At 45.6% G+C, this 13780-nt stretch overlaps 1 protein-coding gene across 6 annotated transcripts in view; it reads left to right on the forward strand.

Moving 5' to 3' along the window:
- msi (RNA-binding protein musashi) overlaps positions 1–13780 on the forward strand; it is a 132079-nt gene that overhangs the window by 103295 nt on the left and 15004 nt on the right. For all 6 annotated transcript variants that reach the window (XM_069128532.1, XM_069128533.1, XM_069128534.1 and 3 more), the window contains one exon: positions 12954–13194. In XM_069128532.1, the coding sequence (XP_068984633.1) occupies positions 12954–13194 (241 nt within the window). The remainder of the gene's footprint in view (positions 1–12953; positions 13195–13780) is intronic.

Genomic DNA, 13780 nt, shown 5'->3' on the forward strand with positions numbered 1-13780 from the left:
TAAGAAAAGGCAGGATTAATAAATTAGTGGCCGTGTTCCTGATCTTGGAATAGAATATAGAGAAATATTTTCGATGGTAATATTTAAATACGCAAATCAAAGTATCGTTATTTCCTATTTCGCGTAAAGGATGCGTATGTAGTTCCGTTTTGAATGAGCTGTGGTAGAAACTAGAACTACGTTTCAAACGCTTGCTTACTCGGTAAATCGAAATAGGAGAGACGTCGGTAATGCAATACGTTTTGAGCATTGTAGAAATCGTCTTTACCGACTACCAATAAGGTTTCTACCGTCTTTCTATTCTACCTTTCGCTACGATATAGCGGCCTGCAAGGTATGTACGTCAAAATCGATCACTGTTATTCATTCTAATTCTTGATCCTCTTTTTACACGAATATTTTTGTATACGTAAATAGATTATCTCTTGTTCTACATTCTTCTTTCCTTTTTTTTTTTATCTTCTCACATGTTCAATATTTGGCAATTCTTTTTGTACGTACTCTAATGATATATACCTATTTGAATCTATAATTGCAAGGACATCATCCGAAGCGAATGTTCTCTCTTCCAGAGGCAAACAAGTGTTTTTAATATCGCATTCCCGTTTGAAACACTTCGTTATCAGTTTTCTCTAGCGTCGTTTCTGTAATTTCATTCTACGTAACATAGGCTAATTGATATTTACGAATTCCAGTATGATCAGTTTCCGTGATCACGAGTTTTTACGTTCCGGCGAGCTTATTTCGGTCGATTATGGAGGAAAAAGGATTGGTATAGCAGTTTTCGCGATATGATATCGTGGTAAGGTGATTAATTAAATACAAACAGGACCACGCCCGCCTCAAACAGACGAGAAAACGCGATAGCCCGATTGCACGAAACGGCGACCCTCTAGACTAACGCGTTCTTTAACGAGTTACACGTTCTGCGTCCTTTTCCTATAATACTTTACTACTACCGGAATACTCTACTCCGATCGCGACGAAAGCTTTTTCATAATTGGACTGGCTGGGTGCGGATGAATAGCCATCAAGTAACGATCCAATTTTACACACAACCTTACACAAATCCACCGGGTAACACGCAGGTTACATAAAATATGAGAAAAAGGAAGAAACGATACGTTCTTGAAACGGATATCGATCTATCTTGAATTTTAACGTTTCTCTACCACAGAAACGAAAGATATTAAAATTATGGAAAGAAACAGACTTCGTTATAACGTATGAAGATGGAGGATTAATTGCATGGACGAATGACGAGAGACATATGAGAGAAAGAATGTTCGGAGGAAGCGTGATTTCCAGCTTTTCTTTCCTTCCTCGCGGTAGTTGGAGCACGTTGGAAGCACGCGAAGTTTCCAGTACGACGAACGGAAACTCGCGCTCGGTGTACAGCTGCTCGTTAGTACGCGAAACCGATGGAGTTGATGGGCTGTTCGGGTAACAAGGCTGGCCTAGATCGAGGAACCAGCCAGTGATGCCGCGAAGCAACTTCGACTCGCCTTTCGAACACGCAAACGACTTTCCTCCCGTTTCAGCTCGTCCGCGATATCGTTACCGATATACGTAGACGTTTGACAAGATTCGAAAAGGAACCTGCGATTGAACTGATCAACAGGGACAGGCGAATAGAAGACCATTAGGAAGACTAAAAAGAAAAGGGCAGGATTAGGTGGAAAAGAAAATTGTTGAAATCCTGAGGACAGAAATCGCGTTTGATGGGGGTGTTTAACGGTGAGACGATCAGACTATCGTTGGGATCTGGGTTGAAGGAAAGAGTAGGTGTTCTCTGATTGCTCGTTTCGCTTTATCCATCCCTGTGACCTCAAGGCGAGATTGCCACGATCGTTCTTCTAATATCTTCACGAAGAGAACGATTTTCTCGCGCTCCGCTATTTCACTTGTTTCCAAAATGCCAGGATTCTCAATTCTTAATTCTTTGCAAATGAATTCTTTTTTTTCAACGATAGCGCAGAATATAATACGCTAAAAATGAACGCAAACTGTAATTTTAAAAGTACGATAAGCGAGCGCTCTCATTTTTAATGGAATACTATCGCGCAGAGTTGAAAAGAAGCGGAGTAGGACGAATGCAAATTCATTTCTTATCCTAATGGATTGAACTCTCGCCTCAATCTCACACGCAATTCTCATTGTAGAGTATTATTGGTCGAAGCGGACTCACATCTACTAATTGCGCCCATTTCAAGCGTACAATGTGGATTCTTATCCATCAATGAAATATTCAAATATGCCTAAATATAAAATATCCAAACTAAAGTAGCTGTTATTGTATTAAACGAGTGGAGCGAAATCAGATTCCATTTCCTTGCTTATGTTCACGGGGTTGCAGGCTGATCAGTTACTTCCATGCCATCTCGCTATTCTTCTCTCCAGCTTTTTTCCACATAGTGCGTATGTAAATCCCGATAGATTTCGGTGCTGACAGAAAAATTCTAATTCTAAATTCTGGCAGTCTCCAGCTAGTTAGTCTCGAAAGGGTTAAGCAATAACTAATTCGACGCTAAAACCAAAGAGAACGAACAGAAAATATTCCTTCTGAGGCGGATATATCGCGTTGTTTTTCCGCTTTGGAGTTGCGCGGACGCGTCCTTATATACAAAAGCGCCTGTGCGATGCAGAAGGAGCCCCGTTGATGGCAGTGCTTGTGGTTTAGGAGGTTTGACGTAGGAGGGTACGATGTTTTCCATAGGCCGTCTGTCGAGGGCACCCCCTGCGGATTAAATGGAACCTAACCCTGCACGTATTGATCCAATAACATGGGTGCTGGATACACAAACCGAGGGAGAAAACTCTGGGAGGAATATCGCGAGGGCCAGTTGGCGGAAGACCGTAGAGGAGAAAAAAGAGAAAAGAAAACAATAGTACCGTTCGATCGACCGAATTAGGCGAGTAATGCTCGTCGCAATACTCCTACGACTTTTCTACATTTATACGTTAGACAGCGAAGATGTAACGGAAAATTGAGAATATTTGTTCTTGTTTCTCTTGTTTCTCAATATGTTTTATCTGAAATTAGGAAACAGCGAGGAGGGGAATCCGAAAGAATTCTATCGGAGAAGGAAAATTTGAAATAGACTTAATCACAGCCGAGGGCCGGTTAGTTATTAGTACTGTTACGTTTTACTCTTATTTTTGATATATCGCGTTTAGTTTATCCTGGGGATACGTTGCCGCTTCGTTTCTAAAAGATACCTGTTATTCTAGTCCACAACGATAGTCCAATAGCTAGGAAGTAAAGTAAGATCGTGAAACGAAGAACTAGACTTTAAGAACCGAGTGTAAAGTACTCGGGTGGGCGAATACTTTTCCGATCAATCGCAATTATCTTTATCCGTGCAATCACAAATACAAAGTGTAGAGTGATGGACGTTTATCTATGAACGTTTACCTACGTGTTCCAGGCATCTGCGATTTATAATGCATAGAGTGTGACTATAATCGTGTACGGTCGTTTAGTCGTACACCTGACCCGATAGATCACATACACAAGCACGTTCAGGAAAACGTACGTGTGCGTGTGTACGTACTTCCGTACGCAACACGCGTACGAAAGAAGAGTGGCGAGGGTTAGGCCCTAATCGACGTATCCCCCTTGAGAAGCTCTCGCTACGAAGACTTTAAAGCCAACTTATTTCCATCCGGTCTCACCGTGCCACCGACGACACCCGCTGACGACGTGTTTCGTGTTAATTGCGTACTTTAATTAAAATTAATATCGTCCAAATTAAAATTAATTGAGCCGCTCTCTCGGTCGTTCTTTAAAAGAAGGAAAAAGAAAGAAGGAGAAGAGAGATAGCGGTAAATTGAAACGAACCGAGTGTAGGGGTTGTTTCGTGACGCGTAACATTTAATCCTTTCGATCACGGCACAGTGCAATTATTTTAATGGACGTTTATGCGTGTAACTTGCAAATGAGTCACCTCTTGTTGTCGCTGGCCGATCGTTCCGACCAACTTTTCTTCTTCCTTATATCCTTCATCCTTGATAATCGCTCTTTCGAGGATAATATTTCGTAGAATCGAACCGGTGAAAACTATCGTCGAACGTTTGACCGTTATTGGCGCGAATCGAGACGTCAGAGATAAGTCAGAGAAATTGTTCTGGGTCAGGAAATCGAAACATCGAGGTAGATTCGTGATTGAAACAACTTTGTTTCGATTTATTGAACATTCACCCCCGTTACTATTATTCGTACATACTCTAGTACATTCGTGAATTTTTTAAGAACCGATTATAACATTGAATTCGTCTCGACGAGACTAGTTTCTGCGTGGTAAGATCGTTCTTGCCAGCGATAGTTGTAAAAGATATAATACAATCTACGTGTGCAGTTCTATGATACGCAAAAGGCAGTGATACTTAACATATAGAGTTACGGTAACGTGTTTGCATCGCTTAACTGCATATAGGTCATTTGCAACGCGCAATACATGCAAATTGCGCGTTGTATGTTGCCACGAGATTCTGTTCGCTCGCCTTTCTCCTATGGATATTTTGTTTCTCAAAACGCGTCACGAACCATCGTAAAGCTTAAGGGAACACGCGTATACTTCGATTCTAACAAAATCGATCAAAATGTTGCCTCGCACCGGTACGTGTAAACACACATAAAGAGCGAGAAAGAGAGAGAGAGAGAGAGAAAGAGAGAGAGAGAGAGAGAGAGAGAGAGAGAGAGAAATATATGCGGACGAGCGCGTGCGCACGTTTGTAAATAGATACGTGTATCCATGTACATAATATCAAGCCGAGTATACAACGAGTATCTAGAGCGAAGACGAAACAGTTTTTCGGCTAAAGCTATACTCTGTCTTCGTCATTTATATATAGATACATATATATATATATACTACATATATGTATACGTATACATATACGCGTAAAAATATCAAATATATAATACATAGATCTCTAAGACGGATTGTATCTAATCTATAACAATGTCTACACAACAACGACATCTGCGCGTAACGGTGCGTACTCTAGGCTCTACACATCTATGGGGGTTTCTCTTGTCTAAGGTGTCTCTCACGGGGATGAACATGGCGGAGCGTATTCGGTTTTTCCAATGTTCTTCTTGCTGCTCCCGCTGATTGTCATAGACGTGTATGCGTGTGTCGACGCTTCTATATCTCGATGGTAGGTTTCTCGTACGATTCTTGAAAAAGATATCAGAACGTACACAATGTTCGAACAACCGGCTAAACACAGACGCGTTCTTCGACGAAGACGACGACGACGACGACGACGACGACGATAGCTGCCGTAACGAACGGGGATAACCTGCAGCTTTCGTTTCCCCTTTTCCGTGCCCGCTCCCTCTACCACGTTTTCCTCACGATCAAACGTGTCGCCGCCTGGCGGCTGTGCCCTCTACCAACCGACAGGAAGGTTAAATGACAGCCCACCCCATTCACCCGGCATACTACCACACCATCACCGTCACCACCAGCACTAGTAACCACCATAGGTTCTACCATCTCCACGTGCATCTACGAGACAAGAGCACGACCACCAATACTGTCACCACCACCATCACCACCAACACCACAACCACCGCCGCATCACCACCACCACTACCACCACCACCGCCACCTCCATCACCGGTGAAATCCAACTCCAACCCAACGACTACCTTCGCAAGCCTCCTCCTCTCTTGAATCGCAAACGTGCCGCGCCCGTTAATTCAACGGCTAATCAATTCTTACCGCGATTTCTGCATGCCCTAACCTACGCTCGGCCTCTTTTCCATCTTCCACAGCCCCTTCTCTTGTCTCTCTCCTTTCTTTGCCGAGGTCTTGGAACGTCCGAGAAGATTCGTTCTTTCGAATCGATTAAATTTTACAGAATCGAACAGGATTACGTTAAAATTACGACAACGCGGTGGTTGCAAGGGGTAGCCGAAGCGCAGAGTTACTAATAGGATGCGATGTAGGGAACCCCGTAACATCCAGCCGCTAGAGTAAAACGAGACGGTGAATGATGTAACGAGCGTCGCGTGCCATCGATAATTACAGAGACGCGTATTCCTGTCTAGGTGGAAGATTCCCGCTCTTTTCTCCCTTTAACAACTACTCCCCCTATCGTATTTTTGTACTTAAACGACGTTGTCGATGTACCGTGTGTACAGTGACTACCAGCGAAACTCTGAAACGACGAAATCGATTCGATTCGATCCAGCCGGACCAGAAATTTCCAGCGAACGTTTACGTCTCGTGATCGCGGCCTGAGACTCGTCAACGAAGAACAACGAGCCCCGTGAATAGCTTAGAAGATCTGCCGATTCGATGAGTTCACCAGATTGTGCCATAGCTCGTTGTTTACAACGTCTGATGAATCGTTGGCGATGAGAGTGGGTGAATCGGTGGCGAAATCGTATTGCGCGTGATGACGAGAAAAGCAATGGGAATTACTTGAGTTTAGGCAAAAGACTAGGGTCGAACGTGAGTTACGAGCATATCCGTGTACGTCATTCGGACACCGATCGAACGTCGCCGCTAGTAGAAACTCTGATCGAAACTGGGGAAACCAAGCAACCTAGAGGGGAGTCGATTAGAGGAAGAGAGGGAGGGGCGAGTGGAGGGAAAGAGAAGGCGTACGATCGACCTAAACCCGACGTTAACCTTTTCATCGACCCCGTTCGAGTTCTTCACTGCCCCGTCGTGGCGCCGCTTTAATTCGGTACACTGCGTCGAGGATGGAAACAAGCCTGATTCATTATTCAATAAACGACCGCAGATATTTCGGGGTTGAAACCACGGAAGATACTATGTGTGGGCTACTCCACCCCGGAACTAGGCCAAGTGGACGAGCTCGTCAACTGTTCGATCGCGATAATGCGTCGACGATTCTGTTACGAGAACGGATGCGTATAACCACTTTGTTACGTATCCGCGAGAATGGAAAGCATTGCCTTTATTTATCGACGTGTGGCGTGGTCGAAACGAATCCATCGGTTCGATTCGATTGTTCGAAGAAATATACTTTTCACGAAATCCCTTAGATTTCGAGAACCACCCTTACGGGGATAGGAAAATGGAATCCACCGAAGAAAATAAGTCGGGGCCACGGATGATCGCTGGTTCGCGAGGAAAACACACCTGAAACGTTCTGACATCGCCATCTTGCCAATTCAGACATCACGATACGATTCCATTCAGAATCCATTCTACGGTCCACCGGTGCCAGTGATTTTAACGTTTTGGGAACAGTGTGGACAAAATGGACAGTTCTGACGACTTTCTTGTTCGTGGAAGGGGAACGAGCGATTATATCGAATGGAAGCTTCGTCTGTTTTTTTCTTTTTTTTTTTTTTTTTTTTTTTTGTCGAACTTAAACGAAGAATTCCTTTTTCGTTCGTTCTCGCTTCTTCCCATGAACCGAGAAGAAAGTCGTTCGATCAACCATCGTAGCCGCACCTTCCGGAAGCTGCCTTATCGACCGGAAACGCCGTGATATCCACGCTGGCAAGAATTAAGAGACACCTTGGCAGAGCCTTCGCCCGTTACGGTCACCTGTCGAGGGACGCGGAGTTACTTTAATCTTTCACGAAGATAACGCTCGAGATTCGAAAGACGAAAGTTCACGAAATTTACGGAGCTTCTTTCGCCTCTTCTTCTTGTTTCGTGTTCCCTGTCCTCCGATACCTGCAAATATCCCATGAACTCTATCGTTCTTATTTGTTCCGCTTCTCCACCTTTGCAAATCTATCACGAAACACAAAGAGACCGCCAACACTTTTGTCAGAGTTCCTTCCACTTTGGAATCCAGAGAACACTGGAACGAATGAGACTGCGTTCGACGATGGCCACGAGACGAGGACAATGTCCCATCACACCAGTAACTCTTTAAAGGCGTACTGCTGTGACAAGACAATATCCCCGGCGAGTGGTTGAGTGGTTCGAGTCCTTTCAGCCGGAGAGATTCTACTTCCTTCGACATCCTCGAGGTCCGCGATTCGATCGGGATTTGGCGCGGTTCGCTGTTCGCGATGCAACCCGCGAGCGTCCGAGCGTCTTCGATATATTTCTCACGCCAGATCGATAGCGAAGGAATGATTCGCGCGAAGATCGTCGATCGTTCTCGCGATACATGACGACGATGATAGAGGCAGGAACGGAAGATGCCGAAGGTGGCGACTGGTGGTGTTATGCTTTGGTGTCGTTTCGCCGATGGCGGCGTCGATTCGACTCTTGCGAAGGCGGTATCGCTCGGTCGAGCGTCTCGACGGTACTGCATCGCTCGCTGGCGACGGTGCCTCCGCACCCTGTCCCTCCCCCACCCGAGGGAGCTTCTCCTCCAGCTTCGTAGTCCCACCAACAGCGGTAAAGCACCCTCTCCTCGCCGGTTCGAGCCCCTTGGCGGGCCACCGAGGGTGGAAGGGTGAAAGGGTGGCTGGTGCGCGCCTGTCTAACCGCGCATATTCCGCGTGCGACCGAGTACGGGCTCGAGGGAGACTCGGAGAGAACAAGAGGGAGAAAGAGAGAGAAGTGCGCGGCCAGCCCGAACAAGGGCGGCAGAGAATGGGAGGAAAGTAACCCTCGATGTTGCCGAGGGCCATCAGGGGGACGACGACTACGCGCAGCCATAGCCTGCTGCTTACCGATACTGGAAATACTGAAACCGTTCTCGCGTATCCAGCAGCTTGACTCTCTCCGTCTCCCCTGGCCCGTTATCCTCGCTTCCTGTTACACCTCGCGTTTCGGCCTGTCGCAAAACGATCGGGGTCATGACTGGAACGCGCCAACACCGCGCTTCGACCACCAGTTGTGCCACGACGTCGACTAGAAATGTTTAATCGTTGAGGAATTCCCTCGTGTCTATCGTAAACGCGTTGAGATAGATGGAGAAGAGGTCACCGGTAACGATCGATTTTCCAATCTTTGAATACTTGCTTGGAATCGGACACGCGGCCGAAAGAATCGCGAATATATGGAGAAATGAAACGACGAAACTTGGTAAAGTTTGCGACAGTTTCTTGTATCGGAATCGAAGGGAGGAGCGCCTTCGAAGGTTCCTTCGATCGCGAACAATGAAGTCGAATGACAACAGAGATAGTTGCACGTGGAGAGTCGAGCTTCACCGGGATACGTAACGTAAATCGCATTGTATGCGAAGAATGGGCCGAAATAATTACACGATGTTATAATAGGACGATGTATCGTTCGAATCTCACGTAACGCAGAGTTTCAATCAGTTACGTTCCTGTCTGCCTGTTGGATCTAAATTTAGGCGTCTTTCTTAGGCGAACGAGTTCGATCGGTTGGATGGCTGAAAGTCTGATTTCGTGATTGACCTTCCTCCCCGCTCTCTTCTGCCAATTGCGAAGACTACGCTCGAAAGGAGCTCGAAGGAATCTAACGTATCGAAAAGAAAGTAAATCGATAAAAGAACAGATCTTGAGAAATTTCAGTAGAGTAGAAGAAAGGAATCGTCTAGTTGGTTAAAGGACGCGGATTCGGACGCGATGAGAATGAAATGACCGGAAGAAGGCGCGGAAGAAAAAGCCGGCTAATGCGGAATGGCACGTGAGAGAGACGAGTTTACGCGAAAATTAGGCGGCCAACGAGAAAAAGCAGCGTCGCATCTCTCGATAGACGTACCGCAGGGGTGGAACATTGCGAAAGGGAGAGAGAAGTACGAAGGGGCGTATTGATCCACCAGCTGCGCGTTCTCTCACCCTCCACTCCCGCTCTCTATCCATCCTAGCGTCCCCCACTGGCCGACTCCCTCGCCCCGAATGGCTCGCCCCGTTTCACTTTGCTCTTTCCCTCCCCTCTTTCTCTCGTTTCGCTCTTTCTCGTTCTATCCTGTTCGTCCACAGCAACGGGAACGATCCGCTCACGACCGCCATCGACCGACAAACCTTTCGTTCGAATACTCCTCGCAGCTTCCTTCCAGTTTAACCAACGGTCAACTCGAGTCATTTTCTTCTTGCTTGCCAAGACAATCTCCATGAATCGAGACTCATTCCCGAATCGACAAATCTTAAAGCCGAAAATATCTAAAGATATATGAAAATTTTACTCTTCGAATTGCCCTGACGATTCTCCTCTGGAGAACTACGACAGGTTACATTTATTTCTGCTGCCCTCCGGTCCGCCAGAGATACGGCAACCGCGAATCCAGATGGGTTCGGGATAATTGATAAATTATTTGGATGCGCGCGGAATCGAAGCCATCGCTAGTCGCCGCTCTTCCTGCCCCTCTTCCTTTCGTCCCTTGTCTTCCATCTCTCTCGCACCCCGCAACCGTTACGAAGCTTATCTCCTTTTCTCGCCGACCCTTCTCTCCCTTTGCCCCTGTTAGGCTGTGGGTGCACGTACACGCGCACATCAACATCCCTTCTTCTCTTTCTTCCCTAGCGCGATCCTCGGAACCTTTCCACCCCCGGGAGCTTCCACACTAGACCGCGCTGCGCCGCAGCCACGCCGCTCCCTCTGCTCTTTCAACCCCTCGCTACGCTCTGTCCACGTTCCTCGCGGTGATAGAGCCGAATCGGAGTAACGTGCGGCTCTTTTACGCCCCCCCCTAACTCCCCTCGCGATCCGCCTGCGCTATCTCTTTCTCTCCGACGAATGTTGAGCAGCGGGTCTCAACGAATCATGCCGGGAAAGGCAACGTACATCTCCACGACTTTGTTATAACCCCTGGAAACTACGTCTCTGGCTCTTTCTACTGGTTCGGGTCTCGCTCAGTCGGGATCGTCGATTAAACGATCGATCGAATTTCTTCGGACTTCAGGGGTTTAATGCTCGCGGGCGTTCTGTTGCCATTCAGACGCGTTACCCACGCCATCTTGTACGGTTACTCGGTACTTTAGGGTTATGTTTCCGGAAGCTTGAATGGACCGATCGAATAGAGGAAGTCGTATGGTAATTCGGCAGTTTCTCCAGGTTTCTTAAGGTTTGGTGAGAACGAGTAAAAGGGGAAAAATAGACGGCCAAAGGGATGATAAGAGGCGACTGAATGCAGGAATTTGTACGATAATTCTCGGGATTTCTTTAATTTTAAGATGTGGTGAAAATGAGAGAGGACGAGAGGCGATGGTAATAGCTGGTGATTGATAGTTTGTTACGTGACAACGATGGATGAGTACTACCATTCTTGCGATTCTTGGTGTCATTGTAGCGCTCGTAGGGAGGCAGGCAACGAATCATTGGCGGTTGAGAATAATAACGAGAGGAAGGGCGAAAATAAAATAACGTTGCGCATTCTTATCGGCTCAATCGAATCTTTCGAATGGAAGGAGAAAGAAACATGATAGCTAAAATGTTTTTCCTTCGGATGAATTCGTTGGATAACGTTGGAGAACATTTTCTTGAATACAATTTTCTAATGTAAATCGTGCATCGATTCAAGATCGCGGCGCTTACCTTGAGAATCCGAGGATTTCGTAGATCGAAAAATCCTGGAGGAGACGTTATCTCGAAACGACGATTTCGCAGCGGAATCCTACGTGTAAAGAATTATCGAGGGTTGATTGTAATCGTTGGATTGCTAACGAGAACCCTTCAGCGTAGGATGTACATATATCCGATCTGATTGGGCTAAACTTACTGAACATCGATCGTAGTGACAAATAGTCTGTGACAGCACAGGATAGGCACGCCAATGATCATGAAAGTTTGCAGTAGTAGTAACGGGATTACCTGAAACGAAAAGAGAAAATGCGTCACCCGAGTTTCTCCTGAAACTCGGTAAAAGCAAATATCTTTGGAACCTATTAATTTTGTAAAAGTGTCGGTTCGTAATAATTTTCCTAATAATTCGATAGATTCACGACGGTGGATTTTTCAGAATTTGAATAATTTTGCTCTTACATTATTTCTCCGAAGTACTTTTAATTTTGATCTTTATGGTACAAATTTTACGCAATTGTAATGTTAGATGGATTCGTCGATCTTACCGATCGCTCGACCGCTTTCCATAACGATTTAAACGAAACGACGATGAGATTTAGTTTCTTTTCTTAAACGACGACTAATTTTAAACGAAAATTTCGCGGGCGACACCAGCTCGTCTCACAGAAAGCGCGAGCGGGCAGAAAAGTAGCAGGGAGGTCGATTCGGAACATTTCGACGCGTTTCAAGTACATATATATACGTAGAATGTAAGGAACAAGCTACGCTTAATACCGTGCGACGCGTAAACACGTGCGCGAAGAAGAAACGAGGGCCCAGCCGGCGGTTCGCGAGTCGGACAATAAACTGCCGCTGGGAAACCGTCGCGAGGAAAAGGTTTCTTTTTTCCATGCAACTCGCCTTACATCAGTAATTAAAATGTAACCTGCTGTTATTTACGTAACGACGTCGAGTTCCAGTTTTGGCCTTTTCGTTTCCTTTTTCACGCTATTGTGACCTGATTTAATCGTTCGCGATGTCAAACGAGATTTACATAGATTTATCCGAATGTAAGTTTGTATGAAAGAACGAGATTAATCGGAGAGAGTGTTGAGAATCGAAGCTTCCGGGTGTATCACTGTACGCTGCTTCGAAAATGTCTTCTTTTATACGCTCGAGCTTGATGAACTAATAAACTTTGTTGGAAAGAACGTATCGTGATAAATATATAATATCTAAAGTAATATTAAAGATAATTGTGATTTCTACACTAATAACTAAGTACGTACGAGAAATTTCAAGTCCCTTGCTGTGCAATTACCTATTAATTTTGTATGTTAAACGTCACCTAAAAATGACGATTCTTACACCCTGAAAACTCGATTTCTGAAAATTCTGTTTTACCAAGCAACGAAAACCTGAAACCTTCGACTAAGATTAATCTCATGCCTCTTTCTCTTCTAATTTTTCTCCTTCTTTGTCTCCCTATCCTCCTTCATATTTTATATTTCTTCCGACGATAGAAATATCAACGAATAAAAGTCAAATGCAATGTCTAATCGACGACGAATACGATGTGTGTTTCAGCGCCGGCATGGAGGCGGCGAACGGTGCGATCGAACACGATTTTCACAATGCCCTGGTGCCTATAAACGGTAGCCATTCCGGCAGCTCCGGCAGGAGTACACCGAATGGCGGCGACCCGGCACCTGGCAAACTCTTCGTCGGTGGGTTGTCTTGGCAGACCAGCAGCGAGAAGCTCAGGGAATACTTTGGCATGTTCGGTACCGTCACCGATGTCCTGATCATGAAGGATCCGGTTACACAGGTCGGTTTACTCGATGGAAGCTCTCCGTCGGCTTGTCCATCTCAGTCGCTGGCCCGAAATTTTCGTCGAGCTTCCACAATCAAAATCGTGATAATAGAACTTTGCCGAAATTATCAGATGTTTCCTGAAAACATCTCGCGTTTGAAAGATACCGAGGAAACGTAGAAAAGATGAAGAAGCTCGGGAACGGGCCACCGACGCGTTCAAATTCTTGTCCATTTCCTCCTCGATAGGTCAAACCGTTCGCATCGAAGGAAAAAGATTCGGGATCGGTAATGGGAAGGGGGTAAAAAGAAAAAAAAAAGAGAAAGAGAAAGAAAAAAAAGATGAAAACGCAATTCGCCTCGAGGAGATTCGATGCACCAGTTTCTTCCTTCCACTTTTGCACGAGACTTCACACAGTAGATCGTAGACAGAAAGTTGTACTAATCGATGTAACTAATTGCTGAGACAGTGTAAAGGAAGTAGAATCGTATTTTGGTATTTTACTGTATTAAAACATGTATTTAAAACTTGTAAAAGGTGGAAAAGAGGCAGAGGCTCGTTTCTAAAAGATACGTTCGCACGGGATTCGAGAGAAATCACG

The sequence above is a fragment of the Bombus flavifrons genome, chromosome 15, assembly GCF_040668555.2.
Source record: "Bombus flavifrons isolate JBK064 chromosome 15, iyBomFlav1_principal, whole genome shotgun sequence".
Taxonomy (NCBI): Eukaryota; Metazoa; Arthropoda; class Insecta; order Hymenoptera; family Apidae; genus Bombus; species Bombus flavifrons.